The 14,062-nt window shown below is 37.8% G+C and overlaps 1 protein-coding gene across 1 annotated transcript; it reads right to left on the bottom strand.

Moving 5' to 3' along the window:
• Positions 1-10,717: 10,717 nt before the first annotated feature.
• LOC145074401 (uncharacterized) lies at positions 10,718-13,826 on the bottom strand. Its single transcript, XM_079020782.1, has 6 exons — positions 13,318-13,826; positions 12,571-12,738; positions 12,340-12,465; positions 12,085-12,264; positions 11,760-11,924; positions 10,718-11,240 (listed from the first exon to the last, which is right to left on the bottom strand). The coding sequence occupies exons 1-6, from the start codon at positions 13,600-13,602 to the stop codon at positions 10,917-10,919; spliced, it is 1,248 nt and encodes a 415-aa protein (XP_078876908.1). The 5' UTR covers positions 13,603-13,826; the 3' UTR covers positions 10,718-10,916.
• Between the last annotated feature and the right edge of the window lie 236 nt (positions 13,827-14,062).

The raw sequence follows: 14,062 nt of genomic DNA, 5'->3' as shown, positions 1-14,062 counted from the left end.
GCCTTTCTAGTCCAGATCTGAGGTTCTAACCTCAAACCATACCCATATAGCTCTAGAGCACAATATGTTATGAGAAAACCCTAAAAGCTTCCCAAAATGGGATCTAACGAACAAGAGGCCAAGGTGAGAGCTTTTTACCTCAGAATAGCAACTAATGACAGAAGGATGCAAGATCCACAGCCTCCTATTGATTAGATCTACCAAACTCTTCCAATCTTTCCTCCATGAAGCTCAAGAATGCTCAAAATGGTCTCTCTCTCTCTCTCTCTCTCTATATATATATATATATATATATATATATATATATATATATATATATACCATGAAAAGGGCAGCTTAGGGTTTCTTTCTGTGAAGTGTGGCCACCCAAGGAGGCTATAAGTGCCTTTAAATAGGCCCCAAACCCGGGAATTTAAGGTTTCTCATCACAGTGCCTACTCGGCGAGTCTACCCTTGGACTCATCGAGTAGATCATTAAACTCATGTGTTAAACCCGCTTCTACTCGGTGAGTCATAGCGCCAACTCATCGAGTAGATCAATGATCCTCAAAAATAAATAATGAAAATAGTACCTGGTAATCTGGATGTAATTTTTTTTTCACTGGTTCACAATGACCACACATGTTGGATCATCTGTTGCCACCAGTTCCAATCCCACTACTAATCAATTGGTGTTTGTTTTGACTAGTGTTTATTCCCAATTCAGTTTTAAATTAACTGTTGATGGATCAAAATAAAAATTATGGCGCATAATTTTTTGGATATATGTAAATGTGAAAATGTTCATGGTCATATCATGGGAAAATTTAAACCTCAAGGAGATAAAGATGAGGATTGGGAGGCTATTAATACTATAATCAAATTGTGGTTTTACTCCACATGTGAAGCAAATCTCTTGAAAATTGTTTCAAGTGACAATTGCACTTCTAAAGACCTATGGGATAAGCTTAGTGAGTTCTTTCTCAACATCAAGATGTCAAGGATGCTTCAACTTTAGGAATAATTTCTCAACAAATAGAAAGGTTCCTCCTCTATTACTGAATTTTTCCATTCCTTGAAGATCTTACGTCAACTACCTCCCTACTACCACAACATTCCTGATTGTGATTCAAACATCGATGAGATTGAGTTGGTCATGCAGATCTTACGCCAACTACCTCCCTACTACCACAACATTTGTCGATTTCATCACAAATACAAAGCCTTTCCCGTCATTTCTTGAAGCCAAAAACATGCTTCTCATTCATGAGTCTTGTGAAGAAGCAACCGAATCTATTGGAGATGCGCCACTCACCTCCTCGGCTGCCCAATACTCCTTGAACCATGGAAAAATTGATATAAAATTTAATAAAGGAAAAAAAATAATGGGCGGGGTACTATGAGGGGGTAACACTAATGTCTCCTTTAGTGCTTCTTTTGTTTCAGGTTCACAAGGTTTGTCAAGTTAATTTCAAGCTCTCTGTGGTGCTTAAAATGGATCTTATGCCCCTCCTACACAACTTGGCAGTCTCCACGGACCACCACCTGCTGGTTTCGGAGCTCCTGTGTAGCCTCCTATTGCGGTCACTACCCATCAGCAGTTGTTTATGGATTTCGGCATTAATAGCATCCCTTCAGCGCTGCGTACCCGATTGTAACACCCATAGATCAGGGCTAGTCAATTTAGAAACGATAAGCGTCAAAAATGACTTTTTGATAGAAGATTGTTTAGGATGAATAATCTTTACTAAGTTTTAGTATATGTTACAAGGATTCCGTACATATAAAGAACACCGAAATCCGAGTTATAAAGAAGAAGTTATGACCTGTCGAAGTTTCGCGACAGAACCGGCATGACACAGCGCGACGTAAATAGTGAATTTACGTTAGAGCGATATTTATCCTTAGAGATCTAAACGAAAGTTATAGATTTCATTAAACCATGAGCGTGCATAAAAAGAACGTCCAAATCTGACTTCGTATGAGGAAGTTATGAATTTTCTAAGTTTCGACTTAGCGGTATGCAGCCCGAATACTCGATTTGAGACCGAGCGGTTTTTAGCCGAAACAATCTAAACGATAATCGAATATCTCGTTAATTGTAGTGAAACGATGAAAAGATAGGCGAAAACGGACGTCAGATGAAGAATTTATGAATTTATAACGGAGTTTTCCTGTCCCGGCATACAAAAAATAATATAAAAGTATTGTATTTATAATATATTAAAATTTAAGTCAAAATTAGCCAACAGAGTCTAAACGAGAGTCGTAGATCAAAATCTCATCTTCGCGTGGATATAAAGAACATCGAAAACGGAGTTCGTATGCGAAAGTTATGAATTTCTGAAGTTCGGGGCGCGAAACCCCAAAACTGTCAGAGTTCACGACGTAAATACAGTGTTCACGACGTGAACTCAGTATTTATGACTTCTGGAGCCTGACAGACGCAACTTGCGATGACGCATGCAGTGATGACTAAACTCACGACGTGAATATTTGAGATTCACGACGTGAGACCTGAAAATGGCCCTATAAATAGAAATCGAGGGTCAGCCGAGTTTGGGTTGCTCCAGCTCCTCTCTCTCACTCCCGATACCCTCTATAGCCATCCCGAAGTACCCTTGAAGCCCTGGTTTCATCCCGAGACCCGAATCAAGTCCCGAAGCCCAAAGATCCCGAGAAGTGAGATTCCCGAGCCGAAGCTCTGCCCGCGAGGAGCCCGGTTTTTGTGAAGATCTTCCAGATCTACCGAAGAATACTACTTCTACGAGTCGTAGTGCTGTCCGATCATCTTCTAATCAAGTGAGAGTGTGGTTACTTTCTTCTAACACATAAATATGAAGTATTTGTTATGAAATACGTGCTATGTGATTATATATTGTTGTTTATTTGAGATGAGTGTGGAATGGATGTTTTATATAGTTTTTAAATGAGTTAAATCGTATATGTATTTTATAACTACAAATATGTTGGGTAGGACATGGGTAGATGAGATCCGTGAGTATGGATCAGATCAAGAGATTAGTTTAGATCCGTGAGTATGGATTAGACCAAGATGTTAGTTTTAGATCCGAGAGTATGGATCAAGTAAAGAGATAAACTTGCTATTAGTCCGGGAGTATGGATTAAGACTAAGTTAATTGTCCCTAGTTCGGGAGTATGGATTGGGCACAGTTATAGATCCGGGAGTATGGATCAGATATGGATTAAGACTAAGTTAATTGTCCCTAGTCCGGGAGTATGGATTGGGCACAATTATTGATCCGGGAGTATGGATCAGTTCAGGATTAAGGTATAGTTAATTATCCCTATTCCGAGAGTATGGATTGGGTAAAATTATTGATCCGGGAGTATGGATCAGATCAGGAGGTTAGTTTTAGATCCGTGAGTATGGATCAGGTAGTTTTAGATCCGTGAGTATGGATCAGGGGAAAAGGTTAGTTCTAGATCCGTGAGTATGGATCAGGTGAAAAAGGTTAGTTTTAGATCCGTGAGTATAGATCGGGTGAAGAGGATAGTTTTAGATCCGTGAGTAGGGATCAGGTAAAGAGGAAAATTTTAGATACGAGAGTTTAGATCGTGTCGTTGTGAGGATCGATGGGGTGGGATAAGAGTTGCCTTTATATGGTGAAATTGTACAAGTTTGAATGTTCTATATTTATAAATATATGATATAACATTGTGGGATGAAAACCTTATATGCTCACCAGGCTCCCAAGCCTGACCCACTTAGTTTTCTTTGTATCACAGGTATCGATACGAAGACATATTTCACAGAGAGATTTAAAGGAGATATAAATCATTAGTGTAATTGAATGTAAGTTTTGTTTATGCTTATATGTCTGTATCGGAACATGACATCCCGAGGTTTTATTATTAAATGAAAATACATTCTCTTTGAGAAATGTTTTGATAAGTTTATATCATATTTTGTTTTGGGAACAAATTCCGCAACCGTTTTCTTTAAAAGATTACTCTGATTTTATAAAACAAAGCATATAAAAATCGGTCTTTTCTGGCCGTGAAAATGGGGATGTCACACCGATACTCCAGCAACATCCCTACCTGCTTCCCACCTTCAGTCATCATCAACAACAGAAGTCGCCTTCTCAGTAACCCTACGCAGGCCCTCATTCATAGCTTTATGCACCTACACCTCCTTCGCAGCGACCTCTCACTTCAGCCTTTTGAGGTCAAGCTTCACATCAACAATTCACCGATCTCGCTTCTGTCTTCCAAGTTATGTCCGTTCAGCCTCCTGGTGACAACTACTACTACATGGATTCTAGAGCAAGCTCTGACATGTCCTTCAAACAAGGTACAATGCACTCTCCAACCCCATGTAACTCTAAATTTATAATGGTTGGTAACGGGGTTGTACTTCCTGTCAATTCCATAGCGCAATCTTTTTTTTCCTTTTTCAAATAATCATTCCCCTTTAAAAAATATTCTCATATCTGACAAGATGGTAAAAAATCTTATTTATGTTCATAGATTTACTATTGACAACTATGTTTCCGTTGAGTTTGACTCGCTTGGTTTTACTGTCAAGGATCTTAGCATAGGTACTCCTCTTCAACTTTGCGACAATATTCATTCAGATCCCTATCATGTTCTTCCTTCCGTTGCTAGTTGTAACTCATCTACTGCGCTTGTTGTTGTTTCTCATGACATTTGGCATCGAAGACTCAGTCACCCAAGCGCCTCAATTTTTAATTTTCTTCATCCGTGTAATTTTATTTCATGTCCAAATAATTACACAACTTTTTGTCATGCGTGTGAACTAGGAAAACATTGTCGTTTACCTTTTTCATTATCGCAAACTAAAACTAGTCGTGTGTTTGAATTAATTCATTATGATTTGTGGACATCACCTGTTTCAAGTCTTAGGGGCTTCAAATATTACATTATGTTCTTAGATTATTATTCTCATTTTTATGGATATTTCCATTGCGCACCAAATCTGAAGTATTCTCTATTTTTAAAACATTCAGTGCCTATGTCATTAATCAATTTAAAACTGACATTCAACTTTTTCAATGTGACAATGGTTGTGAATTAAACCACAAGCCACTTTTCCTTTTTTTTAATGATCATGGCATAAAAATATGATTTTCATGTCCTGATATCTCTCAATAAATCGGGAAATTTGAGCGCACCATTCGTACCATTAAAAATATTATGTGCACGTCCTTAACTCAAGCCTCTCTTCCTCCTACGTTTTGGGTTGAAGCCATTCTTTCCATTGCTCATACTTTTAATCACTTACCTACTACTACCCTTCATCTCAAAACCCCTTTTGAAATTCTTTTCGGGATTTCTCTGACCTATGAACACCTTCGTGTTTTTGGGTGCCTCTGTTACCCAAATCTCTCATCCACTGCCACTTACAAACTCTCTCCCCGTTCATCTGCTTGCGTCTACCTTGGACCTTCCGTTGATCATCGAGGGTATCGATGTACTAAGCTTATCACTCAAAAGGTCATTCTCTCTCGTCATGTTACCTTCGATGAAACTCACTTCCCTTATCCTGAATTTCATCATTCCCCTACATCTAACGATTATGACTTCTTTCTTCTGGATGATGATCCTCTTACTATGCCCACGTTCTCCCCTCCAACTGTCACCTCAAACCCTCCCTCCTCAACTTCCACCGAGGACTCGCCTTCGCCCTCTCCCCCTTCTCCTACTAACGACTCTTTGACATCGGATACCACCACTTCCTCCCCGACCCCTCCTCCCTCTAGCCACCCGATGGTCACCAGATCTCACACTGGTTCTCTAAGACCTCAACAGATCTTCAATGTTTATATTAATTCTGATGTCTCTCTGATTCCTCTCTCCACTACTCAGGATAAGTGAGATCCCAATTGGCGAGATGCGATGGACTCTGAAATGTCCATTCTTTTCTCCAATCACACATAGGTTCTTGTTCCTAAATCCATGCACGCCAACGTGGTTGGTTGTATCGTCATAAACTTGACAGTAATGGTCGCTTATATCATTACAAAGGTTGCCTTGTTGCTCAAGGTTTTTTCCAACAACCTGGTCTTGACTTTGATGACACATTTAGTCCTGTCGTCAAACATGCCACAATTCGAACCGTCCTGAGTATTTCCTTTTCTAAGAATTGTGTTATTCGTCAACTTGATGTTAAAATTGTCTTTCTTCATGGGGATCTTGCTGAAACTATGTACGTGCGCCAACCTCCTAGCTACATTAGCTCTCAGTTTCCCGATCATGTTCGTCTCCTTCGTACGGACCTTTATGGCCTCAAGCAGGCTCATCGTGCTTGGTACCAAAGTTTTTCCATTTTTCTCTCATCTCTTGGGTTTCATAGTAGCAAGTCTGACAGTTCTCCATTCACTTTTAATCGCGGTAAAGATATTATTTATCTCATTCTATATGTAAATGATATTATCCTTATTGCTTATTCTTCGACTCTCATCACCAAGGCTATCACTTGTATCTCCTTAGAGTTTCCAATGAGTGATCTTGGTCCTCTCTCCTTATTTTTAGGCATTGCTGCTACTCACACCGACTCCTCTCTTTTTCTCTCGCAACTGCGTTCGCTCAGGAAATCCTTACTCATTCTGATATGGTCACGTGTAATCCATGTAGCACATCGAATGACACGAAATCCAAGCTCTCGTCTGCTGGTGAGTCGGTTTCTAATCCGACTCTATATCAAAGCCTTTCATGAGCCTTGCAATATCCTACCTTCACTTGTCCTGATATTGCCTATGTTGTTCAGCAGGTCTGTCTATTCATGCATAACCCGCGTGTCCCACACTTTCAGGATCGTAAGCGCATCTTAAGGTATCTTAAAGGTACCTTAACGCATGGTCTTCATATTATTTGTTCAGTCGTTGATTGTTTGGTCTCTTATTCCGATGTTGATTGGGTTGGTTGTCCTATACTACTCATCGGTCGACATCTAGATTTTGTGTATATCTTGGCGATCATCTCGTCTCCTAGCCGTCCAAGCGCCAACATGTTGTTTCTCGGTCTAGCACTAAAGCCGAGTATTGGGGGTAGCTAAGGTAGTTGTTGAAATTGCATGGCTTAGAAATCTCCTTCTCGAGTTATATTGTCTGTTATCTCGTAGGCTACATCTTTCTAAACTCTCGTTATTCAGTACCATAACATACAATATATATACACGATCTAGCTACCTACTCCACTTTTAAAGGGAACAGCTTCTACCTAGTCAAAGCAATAAAACAGGGGCCAACTAAACCTATCTAAACTATACTAAAAAATCTGTAAAATAAACGTGGCCTACATGGCCTTTACTAATTCAAACTCTACAAGAAGGACTAAAATACCCCTAAGGGGATAATTAGGTGATTGACTAAGTTTGGATTAACAACAACATTCTCCCCCTATAATCCAAACTATTCCTGTCAAACTTCTCTCTTTCTCTCGGTCTCTCTTTCTAAGGTAAACCATTTGTCTCATTTACCTCCTTCGTGATGGGTTTTAGCCATAAGAACTTTCCTACGTGCGCATGCAAAACCCTAATGCTCGGATCTAGGCTTTCTAATAAACATGCTTTGAATCCAAGTCTTCTAATGACTAATTAGGTTAAATAACAACATTGAAACAGATCTAGAATCATACCTTTGAGTTCCTTGTTGATCTTGAGGTCTTGGAGCTTCTAGAGTCACAAATGTCACTCCTCTAATGGCTTACAAACACCAAAGCAAGAAGAATGATTTAGGAGAGAGGAGAGGGGAGGAATTTCGACCAGAGGTTCCTTACTTAAGGTCAAGTGTCGAATTCCATCAGCCATAGGGTCTATTTATACTTGTAGACTCCTTAAGGGTTACAACCTAAACCCTAATCGGATAATCTTCTCTTAAGGCTATCCAAATCCATTCCTATATAACCCTTTGGACGATTTGAGCTATCCTAACACTCTTAGAATTCGTCCAAAGCATATCCCAATGGATTTACAGTCTAAAGCTTAACTATCAAACAATTGACAGTTTATACCCCTTTATTTAATTAATCTCTTTAAGTCACCAAATTAATTCTATGACTTATATTAATCAAATAACAATATATTATTCATTATATTATTCTCATAATATATTAATAATATTTACTCTCTCTTAATAAATCATCCTATCAAGTTGCTATGGTGAAGGCAACCCAAAAGGACCATGCACAACCGGATCAAATACTTGCCTAATATGGTTACAGCCTTAGACACTATTCCAACACTTCGGTGGTCTTCAGTCTAGTTGCCGCCCGATCTTGAAGCTTCCCAGTCGGTCGTGCTTCTTTCTTTCATTCTTCCACCAAATTAAAGTGATCAAACTTGCGGCCTGCTTTCGTTCCTCTCAACATGCCTGCTTGTTTTCTTCCTCAAAAGCCGTCTTCTGCCATCTCTGGGATCGAGCCACCATAGCCGGACCTTCATCGTTTGACACCATTGTAAGCCTTTAATGCCACAGTAGAAATGGAACACATCACAGCCAAGCAGCACACTAGTTTGATCCTCTTTTTTCTTTCTTCAACCCACACACTTGCAGGTGTGCAGAGTTCTTGTCTTCTGATCACACAGATCTATATTTTTTTCCTTCTCACGTTGACTTGCTTCTCCAAATAGGTAAGCTTCACCACACAGGTTCCTTTTCTTCTTGGTTCACTCAGAACATGGATTCAGTAGACAGCTTTCCTTCAACTCTCACAACACTCGATCTTCAAAAAAAACACAATCACACATCACACAAATGCAGTTTTAACCACACAGATTTCTTGTTTTGAACTCAGCTCACGCAGAGCTTTGTTCGGCTCAGAGCTTCTACTTTCTCTGTACACTACGGTTCACATAGAACCTCTTCATGATCCCACGATCTTAGGGCTCTGATACCAATTGTTGGAACATGCCCCTGTGAACAAACCCAAAACATACGTAGGCTACATCTTTCTAAACTCTCGCTATTCAGTACCATAACATACAATATATATACACGATCTAGCTGCTTACTCCACTTTTAAAGGGAACAACTTCTACCTAGTCAAAGCAATAAAACAGCAGCCAACTAAACCTATCTAAACTATACTAAAAAATCTGTAAAATAAACGTGGCCTACTTGGCCTTTACTAATTCAAACTCTACAAGAAGGACTAAAATACCCCTAAGGGGATAATTAGGTGATTGACTAAGTTTGGATTAACACCAACAAAATCTAGTACAACACTAAAGAACCAAACATGTGGAAATAGATTTACATTTTGTTAGGGAGCGTGTCGCAATTGGTCATGTGTGTGTTTTACATGTTCCATCCGCTTATCAACATGCAACCATTTTTACTAATGACCTACACAATCGTTTTTGGATTTTAGAAATAGTTTGAACATTCGAGATCCTCCTGCTCCAACTATGGGAGATGTGTTAAAATGGGAGAAAGACACAAATAACAACAAATAAAAATGGAACGGGAAGGAGGTTGCTATGGCAGCTCGACCATTATAGACGACAACGCCGTTGTGGACGACAGCACCAAGCTACGCTAATGATAGTGGTTGGTCGGAAGCATTTTCGGGGGAAACAGAGGAGGACAATGGTTAGGGATATTTAGAGTTTTATTTCATTTTTTAAAGAGTTTTCAGACATGATCATTGAAGTATAAAAATTATCAAATTTTGTCCCAATGCAAAAAAGTCTTTTAACAATGGACTTGACAGAGCACTCTAACTATGTTGTGGGAGGGACCATGAGTGTAGCTTTTAGAAACCACAAGACAAGCCATGTAAAAAACTAAAAAGTTGGATTAAAACTGCAGATAAGTATAAACAACAGGGACCAAAACTGTAATCCACTCTTCATCAAATGAGGAATAAAGGTCCCCCACTTTATTTAGACATAGTGAACTGTTCTCTGACACTGGCGAAATAAAGCCAGCACCATCATGACCACTAGCAAACCTCCAATTTTAGACCACCAACACCACCTCCCAATTTACTCCACAAAAACAAATGTTTACCATTTTGAGTTATTTCATCTTTTATAAGCCACTCATCTAAAGTATCCAAAGACGTTCTCAATACCACTAATTAACTGATTTTTGTTATAAAATAATTAAAACTTATCTTTATATAATTGTGGCATTCTATATTTTGATCAACTAAGTTTACAAGATTTAGATTTACCATCGCATATAATGCCACCTTACTGAATGAAAATTTGTGATAAGATGCAGTAGCTGAATGATTGTATGTCACGACCACATCAAGTAATAAATCCAGTTGCTGACAGAATGCACTGGTTGAATAAGATGGGTAACATGTTATAACTAGTCGAGTCAAGTTGGATCGACCTACAAACAACCTTTTTTTGTTTGTCTGTTTTCATATAAATAATAAATATGTTAAAGTGTGAATGTAAAAAGATACAAAATACATGACATCTAACTTTATGGATGAATCAATTTTGAATACTGCGTGCGTGCACTAATAATTTAGGAACTTATTACCCGTTTCTATTTCATGTTACTTATTTCATCCTTAGCTTTAACAAATTAACCTAATTACAAATTATCACCTCCATTCATTTAGTAACCCTTATGATGCGTGTTTTTATATAAAAAAAAATAGAATATTTGACCAAATATATATAAACCTTGGCTCCGAAATAGATAACACTCGAACACCTGCATACAGTTGAACAAAAATCTTTAACAATAGTCAAACATCTAAAATACCCCTTAGCAAATACAAAATAAAATGATTCAAACATACCAAAAAACCTATTCAAAACTAAAAATTACATTTACACGTACAATAAGATATGATAGCAACAAGTCACGATTTTACAAAAAAAAACATTTCACAAACAGCAAAATTTTCTCAAAAGGGGAAAAAAAAAAAAGTAAAAAAGAGGCTAAATGTGAAAAAAAAAAAAAAAAAGGTGCAAAATGGTTTATTTACATAAAAGGAGTATTCGGGGCGAAGGGAGTCTTGGGAGAAAGATATTGTAGCTGTGAGTTTGTGTTGGGAGGTGTTGAGGGTAAAGTTGGTATTATGATTGATTGCAGTTGTAAATCATGTGTTGATGATAGATTGTTGATTGGAGGTTGGTATACTTGGGTGACCTCTTCATTGTTTTCATCAATGTAAACAACATCTTGCATTGTGAGTTGGTGGTATTCAACAATCTCTCTTAGAAACCGGTTTTCCCTTGCATACACTGAATTCTCCTGTGCCAACCGAGCTTTCTCTGCTAAAAGTGACTCCAGTTGTAGCCGTATCTGCAACAATACATATATAAATACCAATCACAACATTGTATTTTTAATAAGGCATTATTGTACTTGAATAATCTACCATATTATAGGATCCCACTTTCAAAAATCCATCTAATTAGATAGATTTGTAAAAGTACAATTTTGTTGTAATAGAAAGAAATGAAAGTAAGATGCTACAATAAACAAATAAACAAAAGTACATTCTTATTTTAGCAAGGTGCAATCCTCAAGGGACAGGAAAAAGACAATTTGATGCCTAATAATATAATATTCCAGTCACATGCTCACATGCACTGAGCCTGATCTCATTCCAAATGGGGATGCAGAGCTCTGGTGGGAAATTTTATAATCATTATTTATAGCATCTATAAGAGATTAAACTTTGGCTTCAAGTGTAAAGTAGTAAAGTTGTCATGCGTCGATTCACATATTACAAAGACAAAATAACAAACTTAAAGTTTTGTTTCTATTATAGTTTTTAAAACAAACAGACATAACATAACATAACATAACATAACATACCAAATCATCGTCTTCCTGGTTGTCTCCATCTCCACGAGTCTCCCTGAGTATTTTATTTTCCTCTTCTAAATGAGCACAACGCTCCTTTGCAAAAGCAAGATCAGCCTTGACAGTTTTGAGTTCCCGAAGTAGAAGCTTTGCTTTTGCAGCCATTGCCATTGAAACCTGTGTGAGGAAAACCAAAATCCATATCATGTATCTTAATTAGTACACATTATATTATTATTACCAACCAAAACCAATTTTGAATTTGATGTATATAAAAACAGGTTCCAATTTCCATATTAATGATTGTTTGATTAGGTACACCAGGTTGCCACCTTACGTCGCGAGATGCCTTGAGTTGAATTTCTACATCAGTCTGTAGCAAGGGTTGAGGAGGCTGAAACTGCTTATTTGAAGTTTGAGTTTGATCAGGGATGATGCCACTCTTTTTCTTTACGTGTAGTTTGCGTGTTTCTTGAATTATGTCTGCAGTTTTGTTCTCCACAATTGTTCTTCCCTCCTAAAAGACAAAAACAAGCTAGATGCTAAATATTTTTCGAATGGGGGGTTATTATTATTTATAGTAGAAACTTACCTCAAGAGCATTACCAATTGTACCACCAATGTAATTAAGAGATGATGCTATAGCTCCTAACCCCTTCTGGAATCCGGGATTGTCTGTTTTTTCATGACTTTCTGGGAACTGGTCCTGGATAGAATTCTGAAAAGACAATAATAATAATAATAATGGTATGAATCATGATAAACAACTTAGCATTAAAAATTAGAAGCATTTCTTCTATATCTATTATCTAATCATAATTACCTTGGGATCTGACATTTGCTGCCTCCTCCTTTCCGGTGTTTCGTATTGTTGAGGTTCATCATCGTCTTCGATGATAGACCTAGCTTTTCTAGCCAAACCACCCCAAAATCCAGGCTTGGGTTTTTCCAAATTCTTCATTGATGTGTAGTCATATTTCATGGAATCATCCTATAACAGCATCGACATTTGTTAGTTCATCAAATCACACAAGATGTTCACTTCAAACACCATATGCATACACTCAAGTTGAACAATAACAACATTTTCACATCATTCTTTGCTTTGATGTTTTTAATTGCACTTTTCTTTTTCTTTTTTCTTAATTATGATATTAAGCAAGCAGACTAATTAGTAATTACTATGGAACTTTGTTTGTAATGCTTTAACTCTCGGGTTCAACTTAACTTATTACACGTAAATGGGAACTCCAAAAAGAAGCTTTTGTGAATTAGCTGCAATTTAATTTAGCACTCCCATTATGATTATTTGTTCTTTCTATTCATCGATTGTTATTGTTTGTTAGCAGAAGATAAAGTTTTATTTAACTTGTGAAAATTAAATTTCATGTCTATTAATCCACATAGATCTTGGAATTGAATAGTACCCCATTTGACTTTCTTTTTGAATGGGAGGATTGTTTGCACAAATCATATCAATCAAAGTTGAAGCTTTTTATCAAAAGCATATAAAACAGAGAAATCAAAACACACAAGAAATGATACAATTAGGTACAGAACAAGAGAGGACCTTGGGAGTAGAGGACTGAGAAGATCGAAGTGGATTCGACTTGGCGGTCCTTGGTGAAATTGCGGGTTGACCGTAAGCCGAAGAGAGCGCAGAGTCACGGTTGGCGGATGACGCTCTGATCGCTTTAGCTGCAAGAGACGGTGTAGCCGACGCGGCGGCAGATGAGAATGAACCGTCTTCTAGCGAAGTCGGAGAACTGTGACGTCTAGAATCAGGGCTAGGAATTCTAAATTCTTCCGAAGAGGTCGAATCCTTCGCGAATCCTTGACGTCTCCTATACGCCATGGACTTGCAGACACAGTTATTCTGCCACCACGACCACCACCGTCACCGCCGCTTCAGATACGTAGGTGCCGGTGCATATACACGTATTTGGTCAACAACTCCGATATAGAAGCAATTTCCGCGACTCCCTTTCCCGTCAAGTCTCTGCCACCGACAGCCCCTCAGTATAATCGCTCTCAAGTGGTCAACGTTTCGATTTCCTAACAGGTTTCAGTTCCGCTTCCACTCATATATTGAGTGTTACAAATCTAAAAACGGGCACTTTTTATTTAAAACAAGATTTTTTAGGGGTTAAATATAAAAAATATACAATTTATTTTGGTTATTTCAAAAAACTTATGCATCATACTTCATATTATCCTTTAATAAAACAAACTATTAATTTCTTTCCTTTAATACTATAAAATATATTTTTAGAGGTAGATGATATAAAAGACAATAAGTTTTTGTTTTTTTTTGA

Source organism: Lactuca serriola, chromosome 9 (assembly GCF_051521515.1).
Source record: "Lactuca serriola cultivar US96UC23 chromosome 9, Lser_US96UC23_V15, whole genome shotgun sequence".
Classification (NCBI taxonomy): domain Eukaryota; kingdom Viridiplantae; phylum Streptophyta; class Magnoliopsida; order Asterales; family Asteraceae; genus Lactuca; species Lactuca serriola.
Note: the sequence above shows the minus strand (reverse complement) of the source record. Positions and strands in the feature narration are given on the sequence as shown.

What these genes read in the sequence shown, in the direction of transcription:
- LOC145074401 (XM_079020782.1), bottom strand. Translation starts at nt 13,602, where the DNA reads ATGGCGTATAGGAGACGTCAAGGATTCGCGAAGGATTCGACCTCTTCG. An exon ending in AGCAAATGTCAGATCCCAAG is followed by an intron (nt 12,466 to 12,570) that starts GTAATTATGATT and finishes TTGTCTTTTCAG; the next exon opens with AATTCTATCCAGGACCAGTT. An exon ending in ACCAGGAAGACGATGATTTG is followed by an intron (nt 11,241 to 11,759) that starts GTATGTTATGTT and finishes GTATTGTTGCAG; the next exon opens with ATACGGCTACAACTGGAGTC.